Source organism: Helianthus annuus, chromosome 13 (genome assembly GCF_002127325.2).
Source record: "Helianthus annuus cultivar XRQ/B chromosome 13, HanXRQr2.0-SUNRISE, whole genome shotgun sequence".
Classification (NCBI taxonomy): Eukaryota; Viridiplantae; Streptophyta; class Magnoliopsida; order Asterales; family Asteraceae; genus Helianthus; species Helianthus annuus.
This window is the reverse complement of record NC_035445.2, coordinates 50,826,563-50,852,849: the sequence shown is the minus strand read 5'-3', so window position 1 is coordinate 50,852,849 and position 26,287 is coordinate 50,826,563. Positions and strand designations below refer to the sequence as shown.

The window sequence follows — 26,287 nt, the reverse complement described above, 5'->3', positions numbered from 1 at the left end:
ATAGAGATACACAGTATAAACACTCTGCTAACATTAATTGAGCCCCCTTGTAAAAAATCGTTTCTCATATTTTGAAATTCAAATGAAGAGATTAAATGTTTTAAATATGAAAAGCATTTATAAATAAATGAAAGTGATATATGATGTAATAATGACATATGAAAATCCGAGTTGACATAGCTGAGAAGTCGACACATCAACTTTTCTGATGTCATCGAGAACTCTCCTTTAATAGTAAGTCGAAATATCCAAATGCATTACTAACACACACATATATATGTATATATATGGGTATTAGATTGTCACCGACCTTTGTAAGTAGGATTGCGTTGGTACCACAAATCCACAACTATAATATATAATGGGTTCAAAAATTCATTTGAAAACAACAGTCATGATGATTACAAACATTGTAAACAAAATGAGTTTTGATATAAAGTAAAAGTTAGGATGACAAGTTAAGAGATATTTAGCTAAAATTATGCAACTTTGATGTAAGTCATTAGAATGAAGTAACTTTAAAGTATTTTACATGGAAACTTAGCTATATGTTACCTTAAAATTTAAAACTTTTGTATTTGTTATTAATGATAAAAAATTTGTACCGAATAGCAATATCGTATGGATGTCGTACCGGTATCGTACCATATCAGTATCGACAGAACATATACGATACAATATTCAATTTTAAATTTAGCTTAATTTCGGTATCATGTGATAAGGTATCGGTTAGGGACTTTTAGTGGTAATGTATCATACCTGTACTAACGAAACATATACGGTACCGTATTTTTGTTTTGGTTTTAGCAAAACTCTGATACAAATACTATACAGTGTGATACCGGTCTGGTAGGCCCGTACCATTCTCATCCCTATTTGTCATCACTCACGATAATAAAGTGAATGGTGGAGTTAATTGAAAAAAAAATGATCAAAATCAGAAACAATTTTTTTTAAAAAAAGCAAAAATTGCAGACAAGCGAATAGTGCAGGGACTATTTAAGTAAATTTAACATAAAAGCAAAGTCAAAAGGCCGACTTCTGACTGACTCGGTTTATCCATCACTTTTCCTTTCCGGTGGGCCATCAAAACCGAGTCGAACTCAGTCCCACCGAGTCATACGCACACACACACACCAACCCAAACAACGACCACACCCGATAATTCCCCTCAAGACCTACCCTGTCAAAGAACCATCCATCTCTCACACCAGATCTCGCCACGTGTCCCTACCTCACCTGATCACCGCCCGATCTAATACACCACACGCGTCCCAACACTAACCGGCTACACCCAGTCACCTACCCCTATCCACCGGCTCTTCCGGTCATTATCCCCTCTCCGATTCCCGCTAGATACATACATAATTACATAAACTCCGATCGAATTACACTCCGATCTTTGAGCTCTGTGCTGCTGATAATATTATTTCATAAGGTTAGTAGATTTTATTTATATTTATGAAAATATTATTATCATTTTTCTGTACCTTAATTAAATTTATTATTCATATTCATGGCCGTTAGGTTTAACTATTTGATCAATTTGCTTAAACTGTGCATAAAGCAGATCTTTGTTTGTTTTTGCTTTTTTTCCTTTTTAAATATATGAATTTGTGCACTAATTTCGATTTAAAGTTGCAGGTTTTGTTGCGTATTTAAGTTGTTCATGTAGAGATTTGATTTATTGTTAAGTTTCTGTATTAATGTGATGAAGTTGTTTGTTATTACGCTTTTTAGGAGGTAATTTTTTGCGGAAATTTGGTGTTTATGTGTTAATTTATTAGCTGTTAGTTTGCAAATCAGGTTTTTGTTTATGAATAAAATTAGGTTTTCTGTGGTAATTAATTGTTGTTATTAATTTATTAGCGAACTATTTTTTTGTTAATTTTCCGTTAATTGTTGTTGATTCTAGGTTTTGTGTGAAGAACGGCTGTTGTTAGACTTGTTTAAGGTTGAAAATCTGTTTCTGTCGGAGCGTATTCAACGAATTTAGGTTATACTAGGATAACGGATTGTGTAAGGGTAATCGGAAGCACTGGCGCTGGATAATTACTTGGATTCGAGCCAGCAAGCGGCCCTATCGCGAATGGGCGCTTCGCGGGCTGGCGTTGGGCTGGGACATTCTGCGGCAAGTTCGGGGATATTTTTTCAAGGAGACATGCAGTCTCAAGGTTTAGGTAATTCACATTTGGGTTCTTTTGGGAACTCTGTGAATCCGTTTGCTGGAAACATGCGGTCGAACATGGTATTACCTGTGTCGGGAGACATAACTAATAGTATTGGGGGAAGTTCATTGGTTACTGATGCTAACTCGGGCCTTTCAGGCGGAGGTGGTCCGCGTCTACAAAGAAGTGCGAGTGCGAACAATGAGTCGTATATGCGATTGCCTGCATCGCCTTTATCGTTTACTTCGAATAACATAAGCATTTCGGGATCCTCTGTTATAGATGGACCGTCTGGAATGCAACCTGGGTCGAATCAAGATCCACATTCTCAACAAGCGGATCCCCGTCAAGGTGGTGGAGCTTCTGCCGGCATGTCGTTACCTCCTATGCGGGGTGGGCAAGTTTCACTACCGAATGGTTCAAGAGCTCTCGGATCATTTGTTCAAGACGATGACAATATATCACACTTGCAAAAGAAACCTCGATTGGATATCAAGCAGGAAGACATCATGCAACAACAGGTGTTACAGCAGATATTGCAAAGACAAGATTCGATGCAGTTACAAAGCCCAAATCCACAGTTACAAACATTGATTCAGCAACAGAGACTAAGGCAACAGCAACAACAGTTGCTGCAGTCGCTACCACCGGTTCAACGAGCACACTTGCTTCAACAACAGCAACAGCAGCAGCAACAGTTGCAGTTGAGGCAACAGTTACAACAACAAAGCTTGCAACCTGCAAATGCAATGAAACGACCTTATGATGGTGGTGTATGCTCAAGAAGATTGATGCAGTACTTGTATCATCAAAGGCAACGACCAGCTGTAAGTATAATTTTCTCGGTTTTCCTTATTATAGTTTCATTTTTTTATGCATGATATTTGTTTTAACTAGTTGTGATTAAATATATACAGGATAATGGTATTTCCTACTGGAGAAAATTTGTTGCCGAGTATTATTCTCCACGTGCAAAAAAAAGGTGGTGTTTGTCTTTGTATGATAACGTTGGCCATCATTCATTGGGTGTATTTCCTCAGGCAGCTATGGTACGCTTTATATATATATATATATATATATAGAGAGAGAGAGAGAGAGAGAGAGGTGAAGTATAGGGAGAAAACCCACTTGAGTTGAAAAAACTTAAGAAACCTTTGCAAAAACCTTATGTAACAATTTTTCAAAAAAATAGGGAATGTAGTATACATATTTTAGAACTTAAAAAAAAAGGCGCTGAGTAGTTCTTTTAAAAAAATTGTTAAAAATTTCATGTTACATAATATATATGTTCAAAACATTACAGATTTTGTACATTTAAAAAAGCTATTAGGCACTTTTGTGTTTTTTTTAATAAAAATGTTAATATGTATATTAAATTCCCCTGTTTTTTAGAAACAAATGTTACATAGGGTTTTCTAGGGTTTTTTTTTTTTTTTTTAATAACTCAAGTGTGTTTCTTTTTTATCCTTCCCGTATATATATTCCAACACAATGAGAAGAGACACTTTTATGATTGATTGCATCTCGGTCTCGTTTCGTGCTTTTTCAGGATGCATGGCAGTGTGATATTTGTGGGTCAAAATCTGGAAGAGGCTTCGGTATGTAATTCACTAATTCCTAATACATATTTTATATTGAATATTGATTTAAATAATTTTAAATTCTGGTTATGTTTTGTCTTTGTATCACATTTTGGTATTATTGTAACTCTGGTTATATTCTGTTGGTATTTATATATTTTTAACAGAGGCGACATTTGAAGTACTACCAAGACTTAATGAAATCAAATTCGGTAGTGGTGTTATCGATGAGCTTTTGTTTTTAGATTTGCCTCGTGAATATAGATTTCCGTCTGGATTAATGGTATTGGAGTATGGACAAGCTGTTCAAGAAAGTATATACGAGCAGCTTCGTGTGGTTCGTGAGGGTCAGCTCAAAGTTATTTTCACCCCCGATTTGAAGGTGATTAGACCCAAATGATATTTTTACAGAAAATACAAGAAATACTGACGCAATATCTGTTTTTTAATCGAATCTATCTTTTCAGATATTAACCTGGGAATTCTGTGCACGGCGCCATGAAGAGCTTCTTCTCCGTAGATTAGTTGCACCTCAGGTACAAAAGCTCAATTCCTTATGAATTTATGAATCTGTTTTAGGCTTGAAAAAATGGTCGGGTCGGGTCATTTAATGGGGACGGGTCAAAAAGAGTGGTTTTTATAAAGTATCAAATTTGTTTGGGCCGAAACGGGCTCTGGTTAAAACTAGTGAAATTACCCGCGCGTTGCATCGGGAGTTTGGTCGACATCGGTTCGGTTCATTACTGTATCGATACGATACCGACACCCGGTATAACAACCGGAAGAGAAAAAACATAGAAATAAAGTCGAAAGAAAAATTTATTGAAGTTTAGGGACCCGGTATAAACAACCGAAAGAGAAAAACATAGAAATAAAGTCTAAAGAAAAGTTTATTGAAGTTTAGGTGCCCGGTATAACAACCGAAAGAGAAAAACGTAAAAAATAAAGTCAAAAGAAAAGTTTATTGAAGTTTAACGGTTGTTTGATAACTTTATTAAAGTTTAGGGTCTAAAAACTAAACTCAGTAAACTATAGGGGTGAAAGTGTAAAAGGTGTTGATATTATTCTTCAATCCACACCTTTTAATATGTATATAATATAATATAATGGGTTTTGTTTGTTAATTTTTTGTTTGTTTTAAAGGTGAATCAGTTGTTACAAGTAGCACAAAAATGCCAATCTACAATAACAGAAAGTGGTTCTGATGGGGTCTCTCAGCAAGATTTGCAGACAAACAGCAACATGTGAGTACTAAGCACTATTTCTATCAGAGTTTTCAAAATGGGCGGGTTGAATAACAGGTCATCTTTTGTGGGTCTAAATGGATCCGGTTAACCCAAGACATATTTTGTGACTGATTGTGTGGTGTGGCAGGGTTGTGACGGCTGGGCGCCAGCTTGCAAGGAGCTTAGAGTTACAATCATTGAATGATTTGGGTTTTTCCAAAAGATATGTTAGGTGCTTACAGGTATGTTTTCTTCGTTGTTACTATTTTTTTATTGAGTAAAATGTCATTTTCGTCCCTGAGGTTTGGCCAGTTTTGCGACTCTCGTCAAAAGATTTGTTTTTCCGCATCTAGATCCAAAAAGTCTGAAATCTTGCCATTTTCATCTGGCTCGTTAACTCCATCCGTTTTTCTACGTTAAGTCAAAGGTTTTTTCGTCTTTTTTGTGGGCAATTCGGTCTTTTTCACTTTATGTAAAAAGACCGAATATCCCTGAAAAAGACAGAATTGCCCATTAAGTTAGCAAAAAAAAGACAGAAATACCCCTGACTTAACAGAGATAAATTAATGGAGTTAAGAAAATGGAAAGATTACAAACCTTTTGGATCCGGATGCGGAAAAAGAAACCATTGGACGGAAGTCAGCAAAACTGGCCAAACCTCAAGGACGAAAATGGCATTATGCTCTTTTTATTTCTTTTTTGGGTCAAATTTTCAGCATGTATTTGTTAATAATTATTCGCAACCTGGATTTTATGCTTAGATATCTGAAGTGGTCAATAGCATGAAAGACTTGATGGATTTCTGCCGAGACACTAAATCTGGCCCTATCGGTAATGTTAACTCGACCAATTATGCTTTTTATTTACTCTTTTTGTTCATAATCATTATTTTTTATTTATTTTTATAATAGTTTTGTTAACTATCCTATTCCTTTTTACAGATGGATTGAAAAATTTCCCCCGACAAACAAACTCAGCGAAATCACAAATGGAACAAATATCTAGCATTCCGGGTCTTCCAGCAGACCGAAACGGGCTCAGTAAGTTAGTGTCGCTAAATCCCGGTGTCAGTAGTCCGTTAGTCAACAATAGTCAACAAATGGGTAACCGAGGAGCTCCTCTAAGTGGTTCAGTTCAGGCCGCACTTGCACTTTCAAACTACCAGAACATGATGGTGAGAAAAAACACATCGCAACAAGAAGCCTCTTCTTCGTTTAATAACCCGAACCAAAACGGATACCCGTTTCAGGGTTCCACCAATATGGCGGTTGGCGGCTTCCAACAAAGACCCATGTTCTCACAGTCACCTTCTCACAGTGGTAGTCAGGCCATGCAACAACACATGATTCAGCAATTGCTTCAAGATATGAGTAATGGCGGCGGCGGTGGTGGCGGTGGGCAGAAGCCTTCGGTTTCGGGGCAGAGTGCCGCTAGCGGGAGTATGGGTCGGGATGGTATGCGATACGGGATTTCACAATCCGGGACATCACCACGTCCACCAGCTGTGCCAACTAGAAGCAATAGTTTCAAAGGTGCTTCACGTAGCGACTCATCGGCAGGTGGCGGGGCGGGTAACGTAGGCGTTGACAATCAGAAGGCGTCAACGAATGATCTGCCGCATATGTGTGATGATATTGTTCAGGATATAGCGAGCGAGTTCACGGGGAATTGTTTTTTTGAAAATGATGAATTGGAGGAGGGAATGGGTTTTGATTGGAAGGCATAAACTTTATGTCCATGTACAGTTGTATTGAATCATCATAATATACCTTAATCTTTGTTTTATCTTCAGTTATGAACAAGTGTGAATTCTGAAAAGTATCTGGTAAACAAGTTGAGCCGTTTGTGATCTACTTGATATCGGTTTTGTAAATGCTCGAATCAAGTTGTGTTTAAACAAGTCCAAGTCTAAATTAGAGCTCATTTAATAAACGGGCCTGAATTCTAGCTTTATATACCAAATTTGATTACGTCTGTGAGACTAAACAAGCCTTTCATTTATATAAATGATATTTTGTATTTAATATACTATAACATATTACATAATAAATATTTTGTATTTAATATACTAAACGATCCTAAACAGGCTGCGAGTTTTGAGAACTTAAAAAACCGGCCTGACGAAATTTGCACGGGAAGGCCGAGTTCTCAGTTTCTTGCAACAGCTGTAAGGGGCCAAACACACCACTTCAATTTTTTTTACAACCTTCTTTGTAACGTTTTAATCTACTGGTGTGCAACAAATGGGGGAAACTTGCACGGGAAGGCCGAGTTCTCTAAGTTCTCACAATTCTTAGGAGTTTTCTCTTGATCTGAATCCCATGTAAACATCAGATAAATAATACATAATAAACCAGCCATTTCAAACTTTAAAATTACACGTGAAGCGAATTTGATTTTAGCTTGAGTTCAGTTGGGTTATATATGAACTGAGTTTAGATGAGCTGAATTGGCTCCTAGCATAAGTTGACCCAAAAGGGCCCTCCAAACTACAAAAAAGTCTGCTGAAAAACAATAGACCAAAGTACAAAATATATAAAGCCCAAAACCAAACAATAAGCTTTACCCATGCATATAAGGGCCAGTAAGCCCAGCCCATACATATGAACCTTCAAGCCTATATGTGTCTTTTAAATAAGTCATGTGGCCCAATATCGTGAGTACAGAATCCAAAGACAAACCTCCTTTTTGATGGGAACAATCGATCTGGGTCAATAAGGCGAAGCTTGAGATTTCTGATCGGGGGTCGAAGACGTATATACCAAAAATTTCTATAAAACTGGGGGGGGGGGGGGGTCAAAAACGTATATACCAAAAAATTTCATACGAAAACTACATACTCTCCACCACTGAGTGAAAAGTTCGGGGGGGAGGGGGTCGGCCGCCCCCTCCCGCCCCACAAAGCTACGCCCTTGATCTTAGTGGGTTCAGATGGTTGTTCAACAAGAAAGTCTCCCACATGATAAAAAGCCATTTGCTCATCAAGAAAGTATGTTGAGGTTGCATGCTGACCCATTGATATTGAAAATTTAAATTGGACTGGATCATGGCCCAACCATGAACCTCATAATTGTTGGATGGACCATATAAACTGTCTTTCGAACAGTTTCCAAGATGTATATGGAAATACAGACTGTAACACTCAATAGGGAAACCGAAATCAACATCTCCTTCAACTTCTAGCCACCATATCTTTTAAAGATATACAACTGTGTTAGATATACGAAATGAAAAATAAATAAAGTGTAAAACTTAATTCAACATATGGACCATAGTTACGCAACATATATCAACAATGGTCTAACTTTTCTTTTAAAACAACTTTTTAATTTTTTTTTTAAAATAAAATAGCAATGCTATACTTAAATTAAATTAAATGTAATAAAATTCTTGATTTTAATGATTTTTTTAAATATTTATGAATGGATATAAAAGTTACTGGATTTTGAAAAGCATGAGAGGCTTTGATGGTGTTCGTGGAGGACCTCCGCACAAGGCCCGCAATTTCGAGGGGCATGCAATTTAAAAAAAATCTGATACGTATATGTTATTTTTTTTTAAACAGTAAACATATACCACTTCCAATATAGGCTCATTTACAAATCATTTTTTATGGTTTAGAATTTAGCTCACTTGAAATTAGGTTTATTGAGCCCAATGTTAATTTGAACTTTTTTTTTAAATAATAACAAAACATAACGGAAGGGCACATTTTTTCAATCTCGAACAGGGTACGCAAATTTTCAGATACGCCTCTGCTGAAAAGAATTGGTTAATCGGATTTGACCCGAATAAAGGTTTTATCGTTTTACTATTCAGATATTCTTAATCTTTTATCATTTACCGTATTGCCTCAAGCTCAATCTTAAACACCGAATAAGCTTGACTAATAATCTATATCTATCTATACTTTCTATAAAAGGAGAAATCTGAGTGACATAAGAAGAGCTGATGTGGCAGCCAGAGAGGCTATCCAACAATGCTTTTCTTATGTCATTATTGCATCATAAAGCCTAATATCTAAAATCACTTTAAAATTCACGCAAACCTCTGCCCTTCACTTAAGAGTCAAACATCTATACTTCATTCGCAATTAAAACCTCTGCTCTTCACTTTACATTCAAACCTCTGCTCTTCGTAACCAAAGTAAACCTCTGGCCAGATTCAAATTTCTGGCTCCAGATTCAAAATTCAAACCATATATTCGAACCCTATAAATAAGATATATGAATCTGGCTCCACATTCAAATTTCAACTCTATCTCTCTCACCCATATCTGCGAACATATCTCTCTGTCTCAAATGCATAGCTCTCATGATTCAGCCAGCTAATCTCCGATTACAGTTCTTTGTTTGAATATTTGTTGATTCTGTTTACACATTATCATTCCAATATCATGTGTTCGAACATTTGTAGATTCTGTTTACACATTATTGTTCCAGTATAATTGTTCCAACATCGTCGTTCCAATGAAGCTTCCCTTCACACATCTACGTTTTAACATCGGTGTTGCAGTATCATTGTTGCAACATCGTGAAAAGTTGCATGTGCTACATTCTTTGATGGGAGAGTTGCATTGTTCCAACATCGTTAAATCAAAATTCAGCTTTTCTTATGTTAGTGAGATTTTCTTCTTTTATAGAAAGTACAGATTGGTGCAACATCGTGAAAAGTTATATGTGCTACCTTCGTTGATGGGAGACTTGCGTTTTAGGTTTGTAGGTTATTTTTATTAACTGTAGTTTTATTTGATTATGAAGAAACAAGTGTTGATAATGTTGATAGTTTTTATTGATAGTGACATTTTAGAATATGTAAATATGCATATTGAGAGTATTAAATTAAATAAACATAAACATATATAGAAAAATAAAAATTTACTGAAATATGTATAAACTATTACACACTAGAGTTAGCACTTGCTAGGATTTTGTAGACTCTGGACTTTCTCAATGTGATTTCATGCTCTCTTTTGTTTTTCAGATCAGTTAACATGTTGCAGATTTTCTGATCCTGTTTTAGAAGTTGTGTCAGAAACTCTTCTGCGTTCTTCTGGAAATCTGATGGAGGAGAGTGGAGGACTTTATCAAGCAATGATATGTTGTTCCAGGTTTTGTTGTAATTAGTGTCATTGATTATGCTGACTTTTCTGTTTAGTTCTTCGTCTGTTCTTTTTTCTTTGAGTGACCACATCAAGAATTGTGTTTTAACATCGCTGTTGTCTGACCAGTGGTAGGAGCATCTGTTTGCCATGTAGATTTTTGTTGGATTTTCTAATTTTGATTTGTTTTTGACAGACAATGATTTGTAAGACAATTTGTTGATGTTTTGAATCAAAACTAATCATCGGTCTTTTATAGTGTTTAAAACGCGTCTATATGGTAAATGAAGAGGTTAATTGTAATTATGATAATCGGTTTTTTCTTTGAAGTACTAAAATTTGTCTTTTGGGTTTCTTGACATTTAATTTTATAGTTTTCCCATAAAAGCTGGGGTTTGAAAATGTTTTTGCATTAAAAGACTGCTATTTTGAAATATAAATTAATATGTTTATATTACATCTACACGTTTTGATTGATTAGATTATTAAATGTACAATGAGTTTAAGTTTGATTTCTTTCACTATTATATAAACTCATTGCCACTTCGCCTGTTTTTCATCACGTTTTCCTACGAAGATATCATACTTTCACATCACTTGAGTAATATAGTTTGTTAAAATGGCGTCATACACTTCTGCAAAATCAGATGATTTAAAGCAGCGTTTTATCGGGCAAATTCAGGAACAGGAGTATGAGGATAGGGCTACTCTTCGAGAGCTGAAGAGATGTTTTGATGGACTGCACGTTGGCCTGTTCATGAGAGAGCTGGTTTCCAGAAATCTGATGCGGATGCCTTCAACTTTTGTTCGTGATCATTGTGTTATCAGTAATATAGAGTGCGGTGATAGAGACATGGAGTTCATGGTGATGCTGAAGGACATACATCAAGAGGTTTAGCAATTGATGGAGTTGAAGCTAAAATTTCTTAATTCTTGTTGTTATTGTTAGATTTGAAAGTTTCGTTGTTCAGTATGTTATGTAATTATTGATCTTTTAATGTCATGAATAAATGAATAAATTTTAATCTTATGAATCTTTGTTGTTGCATTTTACTTTTACTTATTTAGTGTTTGAGTTTGATTTAGATTATGTTGATGTTGAATTGTGTGTCAACAGATGTTTGGTAAGTCAATAGAGGTTTAATAGGATTAAAGGTTGGTTTAAGGGTGAACAGAAGAGTGCAAAGATAAAAACAAGGTATAAAATATGATCATTAATAACAGTTTTTTTTTGAAGAATTTGCTCCTCCAAATTACAAAGACTCAATATTTGGAGTTGTAAAAGTTCTGTTGTAGTTAAAGTCTGGTAAAAGAGAACATCTACTGATCAGGAAAGATTGAAGAAGCAAAGGTGTGCTATGGGAGACCGGATGTTAAAGAACAACAGATGATATTCAAAATATGTTGAGCCAACAAAGGTTTTTAGAGTAACAGTGGTTAGGTTAATAGCAGATGTTGGGAGTTTGTTAGTCCATTAGATTAGATGTTGCACAGTAGGTGAACATTGTAATTGCAAACCTTTGTATAAGCATGCCATGTTATCATTCTTCTCATTCTTATGAAACAACTGTTTATCCTAACGACTGTTGCACTGCTAAATAAATGAATAAATTTTAATACTATTAATCTTTGTTGTCGCATCTTCATTTTAGTTATTTTAGTAAGTATAAGTATTATTATATAATTTCGAATAACATCTAAGGAATGCAGACTGATATTGTTGTTGATGTGTAATTGTCTCTGGGTTTGATTTAGATTATGTTGATGTTGAATTGTGACTGAACAGATGTTTGTTAAGTCAACAGAGGTTTAAAAGGATTAAAGGTTGGTTTAAGTCTGAACAGATGATTGTAAAGACAAAATAAAACTAGAATTTTGATCATCAATAACAGTTTTTTGGAAGAATTTGCGGTACCAAATTACAAAGAGTCAATATTTGCTGTTGTAAAAGGTTTGTTGTAGCTAAAGTCTGACAAAAGAGAGCATTTGCTGATAAAGAAATGTCTGAAGATGCAAAGGTCTGCTATGGGCCAACAGATGTTAACGAACAATAGATGATATTCAATCTTAAATTGCTCAACAGAGGTTTTTATAGTAACAGTGGTTAGGCTAATAGCAGATGTTAGACTAACGACTGTTGATTTACTGCTGTTGAGAACAACTGTTTTTTAAACCTCTGCTTGCCTACAAATACACCCACTGCTGAAAGGTATCCTCTGTTGTCATAACTTCTGTTTATCCTAATGACTGTTGATTGACTACACTGCTGACTGTTATCAATTATCACAAGAGAGGTTCTGACGTGGACAGATGTTAGCTAAAAATAAAAACACTGCTGAAAGTTATCATCTGTTCTGATAACTTCTGTTTATCTAACGACTGTTTGACTTACATTGTTCCCAACCTCTGTAGTCGGTCAACAGAGGTTTCCAAACAACTGTCATCCATTGTCACAAGAGAGGTTCTGACGTGGACAAATGTCACACCCCCAAAATCCACACGCGGAGTATCACCGCCTGGAGGCGTGACATGACCAGGATCAAGCCACCAATCATATTGAACATAGCATTTAAATATTAAAAGTAATCAACACAACCCATCACAATATAACTGGTGTTCAATAAAAACATAATTTAAGTAGCGGAAGCATAAGTATGTAAACCCAATGTAAATTATAAGTTCAAATGTTTAAATGTTTAACATGGCATCCTCGATCCATGTCTCACAACGACCTGCTCCTCCTTGTGCAAGCTCCATAAGTACCTAAGATCCTGCAAGGCATGCAGAAGAGAGTCAACAAGTAGTTGAGCGAGTTCACAGTAAACAATTCAGTAATAGTAATAGTAAAGTAAGCCTTGTGTTCGTTCGTTAAGTCATGTATCGTATTGGTTCGTATCGCGGCCCTCTAGGCATGTATGCGAAGATTAGGGAAAGTTTCCAAGTATTCTAGACTAGGTATGTTTGTATCGCGGCCACCCTGGCATGTATGCGAAGTTTAGAGTATAGTTCGCGGCCTTCCTAGGCATGTGTGCGAATGTTTAGTCATAATATCGCGGCCAACCCCTGGCGTGTGTGCGAAGATCAGTTCTATGAGCATCACTAGTCTAGTCGTATCATATCAATAACCCTTCCTCACCCGAGGACCATATAACTAGTTACCATAAGCTAGATAAGTACAAGTAATAATCCAAACCCATTCCCACCCTGGGAACCCCATGCCTTGGCTGTGTGAACTCACCTTGGTTTGCTCGGCAGATAAACAGAAGGGTCTCTTGAGCTAAGGGTGGTCAACCACATCCTATTACGGTTACCAATCGTTAGGACCGTTTGTAAATGAATCACGTATTTCATACATGTATCAAGTAATCACGTATTTCACATTTATCACGTAGTCTACAAGTAGTGTACAAAGAATACCCATCATTTATTTTGTACCAACATGTATGACACAATCTTCGCATATTATAACAGTAATAGTTTGCACAAAATAGAGTAAATAGTTAAGTGGGTGTGGACTAATAAACGTATTGGGCCTCTCCTAGTGTGCTACCCAATCAAGGTGTGCGGCTAGCTGAAACCTGGCTCAAAACAACCGGGTGTGCGGTCCGTTTGAATTTATGTTATCTTGTGATGTAAAAAAAAAATGAGTCCGTTACATCAAATTACAAATGTGCGACTCGATCCTACTGTGCGGCCCAATCTAGGTTCATGTTGCCCAAGTGTGCGGTCCATAGTAAACTTCATGATTTAGGATTCAGTGTACGTTTGCATGAAATTTGTGCGGTCAAAACAAACGTAAGAAGCAAAGGTGTGGGACCAGGCATTTACTGTGCGGTTGGTCATATCATACATTCCTATCTATCATCATCCTAGGTTCAACCGAAAAAAAAAACAAAGAACAATGATCATTCAATTCAAATCATACATCCTTCTAGTGGGTTGTACCCCATGCATATTCACTTGTGCATTTCATAAAAACCCACATTACCATTCACTCAACAGTATCATCAATTCTTTTCTCACAATCAATCACTCAAAATATGGAAACTAGGTTGTACTTCACGCATGTAAGGTTGTATTTCTACAAAAACCCAGCTTCACTTTCGACATGTACACAGCAACATCAAACATCATGTTATTACCACCATTATATCCTACTATCATCTTAGTGAACTGTTTTTATGAACAGAGCATCCCATTTAGTCATCATAATTCATTATTTTGAACAACATTCAACATCTTTCATTACTACAAGAAGGATCATTATTATCAAGCATATAGGCATGATCAAGTACATAAGCACAGTCGAACATAATCACCTTCATGATGTCACGCATACAAGTACTCACACTCATGCGAAGTAAATTATGAGGCTTATGTACGGTTATGTGTTCTTTATGTTTTATGTTGGTTATATATACTCTTTATGAGGATTATGATACTGAAGTCGAACCGGAGCTCGTTCCCGTACATAATCCTTATGTTTTCTTTCGGGTACACGCATACATATACATAGTTACGTAAACAAGTATTACTAAGATTCATGTACCGTGTTCATGGCCTTGACACGAAATCGACCGGTACGAGTAAAGCGAACCCCGGCATCCTATATTACATATATCACGTGCAAACTAACACTTATCGTCCATACCATCATGTATAATATCGAGCCTAAACTGTTCATATACATGTCATCGCACAGCCCGTACTTTCCTATAGTTTCATCAAACATGTACAATACATACACAGATCATCGAACAAGTCTATATATTCTCATATAGTTTCATGAAATCATTCAATCACAGGCAACAAACGAAGCTAAAGTCGGACCGAAACAAACACCGAAACATAACTAACCTTGAAAAGATATAAAGTGAGATAGCGAGAGAGAGAAGAATCGATGAAGATGGGGGCTGCTACTGCACGTCGAAGAAGAGGGGTTGTCACAGTGTCGCCGGTTGATTTCTGGTGTTTAGGGTTTGCTATCGCATGCATCAACATATATATTGAAAGAGAGGGTTGTGGCGGTTTGGATGGAATGGGCCGAAGAGGGTTTGTTGGGGCTGAGTTCTTATGTTTGTTGGGCTGGGGTCGACCAAAAGAAAGTAGGCAACAGAAAGGAAAAAGGGCGGCAAACTTGTGTCAACCATTTGCATATTTGATTGTTATATTTTCTTTTCTTTTATTAATTTATTAATTTATTTATTTTTATTTTCACAAGAAGGTATTTAAACATCCACTAATCTAATATGTGTATATTAGTCAAGTTTATGGTTCGGCCCCGTAAGTTTCCAGTTATGCGAGTGGGTCGAATCGATGTGCACTAAGTTCAAACGCTTCAGGTCGGTTCAACGTGATACAAATAAAATGTAATTATTTCATCAAATAGCAACACGTAGGATTTATAAAAAAAATGAAACGAACAGGTTTTTCCCTCAAAGTTACGGGTTGTCACAACAGATGTTAGCCATCAGATATTTGTAACTATTGCCACGTCAGCATTCACTTTTTCTCTCTATATAAAAGCTGTTTCATTCCTAAATCGAGTTTCTACCACTGCCATCTCGAATTCAAAATTCTCAAAAGTAGTTTCCAACATATTAAAAACCCTCCAACTTAAACCTTGTTTCATCCCAAATCACCTTCTTCTCCGATCATGTCTCTGAACATCAAAAACCCTCACAACGACCTCCCCATCTTCGAGAAAACCAACAAAAATACCAGCTTTCACTCAATAATTGACCTTTTAACGCCATCAAAATACAAATCAATCCTTACTGCCGATGCTCTGGTTCATACGGAAACACTCTGACATTTTTGGTTTAATGCTGAAATAGAGTCTGAAGATAATAATCCGGTTGCCATCACATCTAAGGTCGGGAAAAGTGTGGTACGAATTTCTCCATCTACAATTTCCACTACATTTGCATTGGACGACTTGGGAGGTAAGACCAACTTTGAAAAAGCTGAACTTCATACAGAGTTCATTGAAATAGGGTATGATGCACAACTGAAGGAAGTTACTATGTACAAACCAAACTTCCCTCCGCCAATGAAATTTTTGTTTCATACTCTTTTAACTTGTCTCTCAGCCAAGACCACCGCACTTAATGAGATACGTTTAAGCATTCAGTATTTGGGTTATGCTATTTTAACAAAATCTGATTACAATTTATCACAAGCACTGTTTTCTGATTTGTTGACTAATGTGAAAAATGTGAAAACAATTGAATAAAGGTGCTCGTAATAATGCTTTTCTGTTGTATCCAAGACTTCTAAGCTACTACCTACGAAAACAAGTGTCACAAACAAATTTTGAACAAGGTAGCTTTTCAAATAAATAGTCTTACAAGTAAAACTTTTACAAGACTTATGGATAAAGAGTCAAAAGTTTCAAAAACAGAAACAAAAAAGGATGATACTGTTTTAGATGCATCCACATCTGTTGCTCAAACCTCTGTTGTTGAGCCAACTGCTCCTGGTGATCATGACACCACAACCGATGTTGTGAAACTCACACAAGCAAAATGCAAAAAGAAATCTGCCACATCCAAAAAAGCCTACCAAAACCAAACAACATGAAAAGGTTCCTCTGGAAGATGAGATCCCAGAGGTTAACCTAGTGACAACACAAATGTCACTTGAAACCACTGCTGTTACTTCCTCACAATTGTTGGAAAGATCTCAACCCATCCAAACTCCTCATGTATGCTCATAAAAGGATCATGTTGTAAGCATAAGGGTACATGAAGTAGACCTTTCATATGAAAGTATGTTTAAAAGTCCCTCTCCCAGGGCAATCTCGCTTTCTACACCACAACTCTCTTCTCAAGTTCCATCAACAATATTACCTCTGTTTGAAGCAATTGAAATTTAGAATCAAAACAGTTCCTCTCATCCACACATTACTAAGAGTAGAGCCCAATAAACGACTGTTTCTGAACCAATTCAATCTACTATCCTATAAATAGTTGAGGAGGTTATGCTCGTTGAGTTTTACGAAACTCTTGGTGGTAGTTCAAGTGGAGCAACCATTACAACTGTTGAACCCATTGGTGATTAGTTGGACAGTGGTTACATCATTAAGACTCCCTTGAAGGCAACCACTGATGAGGTTACAACTGTAATCTCTGCTTCAGTGGGAAGTCCCCAGAACCAAGAAAAGGAGCATTTGTTTCTGATAATATAGAGTCTTATCCTATTATCAAAACAAATACAACCACTACAGGTGGGAATTCAGATAATCCTATTAAAGTAGGTGATGAATTAAGTTATAAGATTTAACGGTTAGAGTGTCTACCATTGAAACAGATGTTGCTGAAATGAAAGAATTGATGAAGCAGATGATAGAGCTTTTTAAAAGTCAGCCTACCACACAGCAAATTTCCAATGAGCTTTGGAATTCTATGCAACCCATACTTGAAGCTCAGAGGAATTTGGCTGAAAGTAACCATAATTTCAGTTTGGAATTTATCAGAAATATGGTTGATGTTAGGTATAAAGACACACAAGCAGACGTTATGAACATTAAAGAACATCTGCTCAAACTTACTGGCTCCACCCCTACATCAATCTTTGAGAAAGATGATGATGATGCCAAAAAGGGGGAGAAAGATTCACTGAGAAAGTTGCCACCAGATTCAAAAGCTAAACAAAAACCAAAGGTGCAACAACAGCCAGAGTCAGCTGAACAATAATCTTCTGCAAAAGCTTCAGAAGCTGGAAAGGAAAAAGGGATTGATGAAATCCTAAACCAGAAAGGTGAAGAGATAGCTTCGGAAAAGCAGAAGAAGCAAGATACAAAGGAAAGCACTGCTAATCTTACATAAATTGTATCCTCTGCTGAACCTAAATCCAAACCTCCTCTAAAAAAACTACCACAAAAGAAGGAGAAAATAACTTCAATACCATCATCACCCATTCTACCAATAGATGCTGATACAATAAAAGTATCAGCAGATGTTAGCCAAACAGCTGCTGAGATACCAGTTTTTTCAGCATAAGTTTGTCAAACATCTGCCATGGTCATTTTCACCACAGCAACAACATTGGAAGCACATCCAACATCTAAAAGACTTCCCACACATTCACCTTCACCACCAAAATGTTCTCCTTTACCAAAAAAACCTAAATCCAAATCTTCGCCAGAAAAATCACCACAAAAAAAAGGAGAAAATAGCTTCAACAGCATCATCACCAATTCACCTAATAGATGCTGATACAACAAAAGTATCAGCAGATGTTAACCAAACAGCTGCTGAGATACCAATTATTTCAGCAGAAGTTTATCAAACATCTGCCATGATCATGTCTGAAAGGCCAGTAATTCCTAAGCTTCAGATGCAACTGAGGGATGATTATGTTGGAAACATTATGAAGTAAAAACCATATAATGCAACCAAAGATCAATTCAAAGACTAGTCAGCAGATGCTCTTAGAGAAGAAATCGACAGAATCACAAAAATGCGCAATGATCCTCTGGTAAAGCCAACTCCACCTAATTGGAAGAAAGTCAAAACAGTGGATTCAGATGAGGCATTGAAGTTTAAAAGAATAAGAGTAGAGCTTGTGGCTTCTGGTTATGGTTCAGCTAGATCCATTGCCAGATGGTCTAAACTGAAGATAGTTGAGACCTACAATGTAACGCCCTGCGTTTTCAAACATCCTACATTTAGAAACCTTACGTGAAATTCTATCTTTGGAAATCTTGTGTTCTTATAACCATTCTTTCATCGTAATCGTTGTAAAATACGGAACTTGCTTCGTAAATAAAACTTGTACATTACACTTTTTACCTAGTTAAATCATGTTTTATTTCATATTTCACCTTGTTACAAGTTAGGGGAAACATTGTTGCATATTATTACACAACTTAATTAACAAAATTACTCATTATAATGTTTTAAAAAAAATAAAAAAAATAAAGAAATATGGCAGCCCAATTCAACAAAATTCAGCCCCATATAGTTGGGTTTTGTGGGCTAGTTTCAAGGTGTAACCCCTTCTAAACACTTCCAAAGCCCAACCAATTGAAACCCTAATCCTTCCCCCTATAAATACCACTTATAACCAGCCTCCCTACCACTTTTGCAACCCTAAAAACTCACAAAACATCCACCAAACCGTAGCTGAAAGCAAGGGTTCGAGTAGATTGACACCCCTTCACGAAAATGAGCATAACTCACTCAATTCTTATCCGATTCACTCGATTCTTTTTCCTACTTGCTTGTATAATCATGGGGTTCGATTCCTAGACTTCTCCTTGGAGAAATCAGACCTGGAAATGCCCCGAAATCGTCCATAAACTTTCTGTTTGTTTTTATGTTCATCAAAAACTTGTTTAAACCTATGTAACTTGTGTTCAACACATCTCATACCTATGTCCTAATGCTTACAACTTATCCCATGGTTGGTTAAGCTTAAAAACAAGGTTGAGACATTTAAAATCAGAGGATTAAACCTCATAAACTTGGTGTTTTGTTTAGGGTTTTTAACCCACAAGTCATGTCAAACTTTGTCTTTGATACATGAGTGATTATGGAACAACTTGGGTTGTCCAAACATACAATCCTCACATGATTTGATGATTTCTCTTAGTTAGTGTGTATATTTCTTATTCTTTATTGTATGTTCATGACCCTCCTTGGTTGTTTTTTTTACATCAAGTGTAGTGGTGAACACATAGAGGTGCCTAAATGGAAGACTTGATCTTCCTACCTCCTACATGACTTCTATGACATTTAGAGGTACCAAAATGAAGATTTTAATCTTCTACCTCATGCTTGAACTATTGGACATATATTATATAACCTAAATATATTATTCGAATAATCGAATCTTTGATGATGAACTAGTGTTCATATGTCGGGGTACTAGATTACATCATCCTAGACTATGATAACTTGTCACGATTCTAATGGAACCTTGTTCCATGAAAACATCTAAACTCCTTCGAGTTTCCTAGTGTCAAGAACAAGCATCATATGTACTAAATGATTATTTTCCATGTTATTCTCATATCTTATTTTTATGTTGTTTTAAACACCGAATCTCGACTCTAAACATACTTGAACCTTAACCCTTATACATTCGGACTCTAAATCTCTACTCGTCAACAATTGGATAATCGGAAAACATATGCAAACTTTGTGAGTATACTCGTACTTTTCCCCTTTTTACTTTTACTACTTTTGGGGTGTAACATGTTTACCTATTGAAACTTACACATGAACTTTTGTCTAAACACATGAACATTCCTATAACATGCTTGTATATGTGATGACTTGATACTTTAAATTTGGGTGATTCTTATGTGTTGAACTTATCATTAACTTCGTACGAGCCAAACCTTGACATATGTAGCGCTATAGGATTAACGACCCGCCTCTACTGAAACTTTGGTTATGTCATGAGCAAGTTGCGTTTTCTTGGTTTGATATGTTAGACACATGCCATGTTTAAATGTTTATCTTGAATCACATGCTTGCTATGAGGAACTGTTCAAACTTATCTTTTGCTATGTACGTATCAAACTTGTATACTCGCCTTTGCTTTTGCATTGAACTTTATTTTAAACATGTTACAGGTTGAGGATGATGATGCTATGAAATGAAGTAGCGTTGATGCCTAGATACACATATAGACGTTAGGGTTTAAAATGTTGTATCAAAATTTTGTTATGTTATCATGTTGTTTTGTTAAACTTGTCGTATTTGAATTTCTTGTAATGTTGACTATTTGAAGTTATGAAATGAAATGAAATTTGGATTTTCTAAATATTGTCACAAATAGCGTTATGATGTCTGTAGCAATCTTCACACTTCGTCTCATCCCGATGTTTCCGCCATTGGTTGGGGTGTGACAGATTGGTATCAGAGCCATAACTATAGGGAATTAGGGAAAGTAGGAATGCTTTAGCCTAGTCTATAGTTTTAGAGATTTATTCTTATGTTTTGCTTGAAACTACTTGCATGCTACCTTATTTGTTCTTATTTATTCCTTTTTTTTTTTTATCTTTTAAGCATATATGTCGCTTATGTGTTAACACTTGGCATGCTATATTTGCTTTATTATGTGCTAATACATGTTTTATTGTCCCATTCATTATGTGCTATTCTTAATATGCTTCATTGTGCGTTTAAATTTGTTTGTTTATTCCTTTAACATACTCTTTCCCTCATGCATTTTACTCGACTATTCTAAATCCGTAAACACTCGAGACGAATTCACCAAAATAGGCGTGAAACCCACAATTTGGTGAACGACTCTCAATCTACCTATTCTTTTTTTTACACGAGATATCGCGATTAAGCTAGGAGTGAAATCCACATCTTAATGGTAAATCTCAAATTTCAAGTTCTAGTGGACCCTCGTCAACACGTCGAAATTAAATTTTGACCCGACGAGTACCAACCACACTTAGGATACGAAATCGTCAAGTTAGGGGTGAAACCCGCACCTTGTCGACTAGTTCCACTCCTTGGCATTTTTTTCATAAATCCCGCCAAGTCTCAAAATTTCGATTGATTTGGGACATGTAGTAACCGGAAGGGTAAATACCGTTAACCGACTTGTCGGCGAGAGTATTTTACTTATTAGGCCAAAGCATGCTCCTCAAATTTAGAAGACTTTTCGACCACTTTGGTTAGTCAAAGTTCCGTTTGGAACACTCCAAACTTTGGTCAAACATGTGTTTCTATTGTTCATTTTATACGATGCAATCTTTCAACCTCGAGTTTACCTTTGATTTCTCTTTTCACACGCACAACATATCGAACCTTTTCGATACACTTATATATGCATGATTTTCATATAATTTAAATTCATATTCTTTGTAACAACTAGTGGAGATGTATCATCGAGATTGGAGTGACTTCCTTACCTTGACGATTGACTCCACCCCTCTTCCCCTAAAACGACCTCACCAACGAGTTAGGGGTGATTCCCTTACTTAGGTGACCGTTACCAAAACTCCTCTTTCAAAATATTTTATTATGCAAACCCGATCATGTTTTATACCTAAATCATTTATCATTATTCAAAATACCTACTTATACCGATTTCAAAATACATTGTTTATCAAACGTACTTCTTATTCTACCATCCATTTTCACTCAAATCATATACACGAGATTCTTAATCAGGTCTTAAAACATTTTATTTCACGAATTTCAAAACCTTATGAAATGCTACCTATCAATTAATCGGTCTAATGAATCTCTTGCCCATGAACTTCATATCCGACTTATTAACTAAAATACGCTCACATTATATCATCATACTAGAGACTTCCATTCTTAATCGAAATCAACCTAACCTTTCTCAATTACTTATAAGATCTCATGGATGTTATATGATCGTTTTACCAAATACTCTTTTCAACATCAATAAATCATTTGTTAAATTTATTTTTTTAAACAATCACTAAGTCCTTTTACTAAATTTCTTTTCTAAGGGTCGACGTTTTCACAAGAACTTTCAAAGTCCAAAATTTTCATGTTTTGATGCAAATGAAACAAACCAGTTATTTAAAAAAAAAAAACCTTCTCTACAACGCTTAACTCGTCATCCAAATTTCAAAACACGTGGGCTAGAAGACTTCATGGGGACCGACAATTTTCAACATACGTGAACTCCTTTTTTTTAAACAAAAGTAGCATTTCAATCATTACAAAATACGTTAAGCATGACCAATGAGTACTTTATGTTCCTTTACATATACAAACTATATTCTACCTTTCAAACCAAGCTCAATCTAATTTTGATTCGACAAACTCAACGTTTTGTTTAAACAACTATACATGCACATCATCATACACATTTTAGTCGATATCTCGCGATAACATCATTTATATCGTTCGTATCTACATACTTAACCTTTTTTTTCTCCGCAATGTCTCAACGTACACCATATACGCAATATTTATTTTTCATACCTACACCTATGTTCATACGTCTTATGCTTGTACTCATACACATACTACTTATACGTTTTACGCTTCTGCTTGTACACATACTACTTACACGTTTTATGTTTATGCTCATACATACATGCGTATTCATACTTAAACTTATGCTCATACTTTCATCCTTACTCATGATTCGTACATTCGTACCTATACGCGAGCGTAATCCGAGGGATTCGCTTACGTGGGTCCCATACATGCTTAAACATAAACATGCTTACATACGACATTCTTCTACGTACACATTCTTATTTTCAAATTCATGTATACCTTGATTCATACATAACTAGTACAAGCTATGTGGATCATGCGACAATCAGTATAATCGCGGGTGCACACGGGATTATAGTGATAGGCGTATGAGAACCATAGAGTGTACTACTGTGTATGGTAAGACACGGAACGTAACATGACCCCAAGTAACGAAACGGACGTAATGTGGTTAAAACATGGTGGATACGCCGCTGGTACTTCCTATATATAAGTGTTTTCACCATGTTACCAAACTTTCGTAAAACGTGCCATGAGAAATTCAGTGTGTTGCAGACCTTTTGGACCTAATACAACTTCACGCAACTCACAAAAGCATTATATCCGATTATTCATGACGAGACTTCATCCTTAACACACTACGTTCATCTATCCAACACTTATGCTATTCACATACTTGTACTCTTTAAGAGTCATTCGTTCATTCTATACTCGTATTATTTTATACAAAACTCGTTCGCAATCCAGCTTGTTTAAACATTTGAGTCCTAACTTACCTCGTTACCTATAAAATAGCCTCCCTATTCTTGATTCTTGTGAAACTATACTTAGTATACCTCTATTGCTTTATTTAAAGTAACAAACCTTTTCGTTCCTCTCAATAAACAGGTTTTACGAAAGTATGATTTTTTTATACTATCCTTAAAAACTTCCCCTTGCAAATCTACCTTGACGTTCTCCAAAATTTGGTACTTTTCAAAACTTTCAAACTTCCCAAGTTTCAATTCTTAATGATCACCTTTATGCCAAAAACTCTTTCAAGCCTTCCTCTTGAATAAATTTCGGGACGAAATTTCCTAATGGAGGGGAGACTGTAACGCCCTGCGTTTTCAAACATCCTACATTTAGAAACCTTACGTGAAATTCTATCTTTGGAAATCTTGTGTTCTTATAACCATTCTTTCATCGTAATCGTTGTAAAATACGGAACTTGCTTCGTAAATAAAACTTGTACATTACACTTTTTACCTAGTTAAATCATGTTTTATTTCATATTTCACCTTGTTACAAGTTAGGGGAAACATTGTTGCATATTATTACACAACTTAATTAACAAAATTACTCATTATAATGTTTTAAAAAAAATAAAGAAATATGGCAGCCCAATTCAGCAAAATTCAGCCCCATATAGTTGGGTTTTGTGGGCTAGTTTCAAGGTGTAACCCCTTCTAAACACTTCCAAAGCCCAACCCATTGAAACCCTAATCCTTCCCCCTATAAATACCACTTATAACCAGCCTCCCTACCACTTTTGCAACCCTAAAAACTCACAAAACATCCACCAAACCGTAGCTGAAAGCAAGGGTTCGAGTAGATTGACACCCCTTCACGAAAATGAGCATAACTCACTCAATTCTTATCCGATTCACTCGATTCTTTTTCCTACTTGCTTGTATAATCATGGGGTTCGATTCCTAGACTTCTCCTTGGAGAAATCAGACCTGGAAATGCCCCGAAATCGTCCATAAACTTTCTGTTTGTTTTTATGTTCATCAAAAACTTGTTTAAACCTATGTAACTTGTGTTCAACACATCTCATACCTATGTCCTAATGCTTACAACTTATCCCATGGTTGGTTAAGCTTAAAAACAAGGTTGAGACATTTAAAATCAGAGGATTAAACCTCATAAACTTGGTGTTTTGTTTAGGGTTTTTAACCCACAAGTCATGTCAAACTTTGTCTTTGATACATGAGTGATTATGGAACAACTTGGGTTGTCCAAACATACAATCCTCACATGATTTGATGATTTCTCTTAGTTAGTGTGTATATTTCTTATTCTTTATTGTATGTTCATGACCCTCCTTGGTTGTTTTTTTTACATCAAGTGTAGTGGTGAACACATAGAGGTGCCTAAATGGAAGACTTGATCTTCCTACCTCCTACATGACTTCTATGACATTTAGAGGTACCAAAATGAAGATTTTAATCTTCTACCTCATGCTTGAACTATTGGACATATATTATATAACCTAAATATATTATTCGAATAATCGAATCTTTGATGATGAACTAGTGTTCATATGTCGGGGTACTAGATTACATCATCCTAGACTATGATAACTTGTCACGATTCTAATGGAACCTTGTTCCATGAAAACATCTAAACTCCTTCGAGTTTCCTAGTGTCAAGAACAAGCATCATATGTACTAAATGATTATTTTCCATGTTATTCTCATATCTTATTTTTATGTTGTTTTAAACACCGAATCTCGACTCTAAACATACTTGAACCTTAACCCTTATACATTCGGACTCTAAATCTCTACTCGTCAACAATTGGATAATCGGAAAACATATGCAAACTTTGTGAGTATACTCGTACTTTTCCCCTTTTTACTTTTACTACTTTTGGGGTGTAACATGTTTACCTATTGAAACTTACACATGAACTTTTGTCTAAACACATGAACATTCCTATAACATGCTTGTATATGTGATGACTTGATACTTTAAATTTGGGTGATTCTTATGTGTTGAACTTATCATTAACTTCGTACGAGCCAAACCTTGACATATGTAGCGCTATAGGATTAACGACCCGCCTCTACTGAAACTTTGGTTATGTCATGAGCAAGTTGCGTTTTCTTGGTTTGATATGTTAGACACATGCCATGTTTAAATGTTTATCTTGAATCACATGCTTGCTATGAGGAACTGTTCAAACTTATCTTTTGCTATGTACGTATCAAACTTGTATACTCGCCTTTGCTTTTGCATTGAACTTTATTTTAAACATGTTACAGGTTGAGGACGATGATGCTATGAAATGAAGTAGCGTTGATGCCTAGATACACATATAGACGTTAGGGTTTAAAATGTTGTATCAAAATTTTGTTATGTTATCATGTTGTTTTGTTAAACTTGTCGTATTTGAATTTCTTGTAATGTTGACTATTTGAAGTTATGAAATGAAATGAAATTTGGATTTTCTAAATATTGTCACAAATAGCGTTATGATGTCTCTAGCAAT

The 26,287-nt window shown here is 35.9% G+C and overlaps 1 protein-coding gene across 2 annotated transcripts; it reads left to right on the top strand.

The window, feature by feature from the left end:
• The first annotated feature begins 1,288 nt into the window (after positions 1–1,288).
• LOC110897770 (probable transcriptional regulator SLK2) lies at positions 1,289–6,827 on the top strand. 2 transcript variants are annotated; one of them, XM_035981541.1, is made up of 11 exons: positions 1,289–1,438; positions 1,916–2,995; positions 3,086–3,217; positions 3,718–3,766; positions 3,916–4,130; positions 4,216–4,284; positions 4,892–4,992; positions 5,123–5,216; positions 5,736–5,805; positions 5,916–6,148; positions 6,224–6,827. In XM_035981541.1, exons 2-11 carry the CDS (start codon positions 2,090–2,092, stop codon positions 6,698–6,700), a joined length of 2,346 nt encoding a protein of 781 aa, XP_035837434.1. In that variant the 5' UTR covers positions 1,289–1,438; positions 1,916–2,089; the 3' UTR covers positions 6,701–6,827. The 2 variants fall into 2 exon arrangements, with proteins under 2 accessions (XP_035837434.1, XP_022000194.1); XM_022144502.2 differs by having other exon boundaries at positions 5,916–6,827.
• The last annotated feature ends 19,460 nt before the right edge of the window (positions 6,828–26,287 follow it).

Excerpts from the sequence above, each read along its gene's own strand:
- LOC110897770 (XM_022144502.2), top strand. The coding sequence starts at position 2,090 with ATGGGCGCTTCGCGGGCTGGCGTTGGGCTGGGACATTCTGCGGCAAGT. Across the intron at positions 3,218-3,717 it reads TATTTCCTCAGGCAGCTATG|GATGCATGGCAGTGTGATAT; the intron begins GTACGCTTTATA and ends GTGCTTTTTCAG. Across the intron at positions 4,131-4,215 it reads TTTTCACCCCCGATTTGAAG|ATATTAACCTGGGAATTCTG; the intron begins GTGATTAGACCC and ends CTATCTTTTCAG.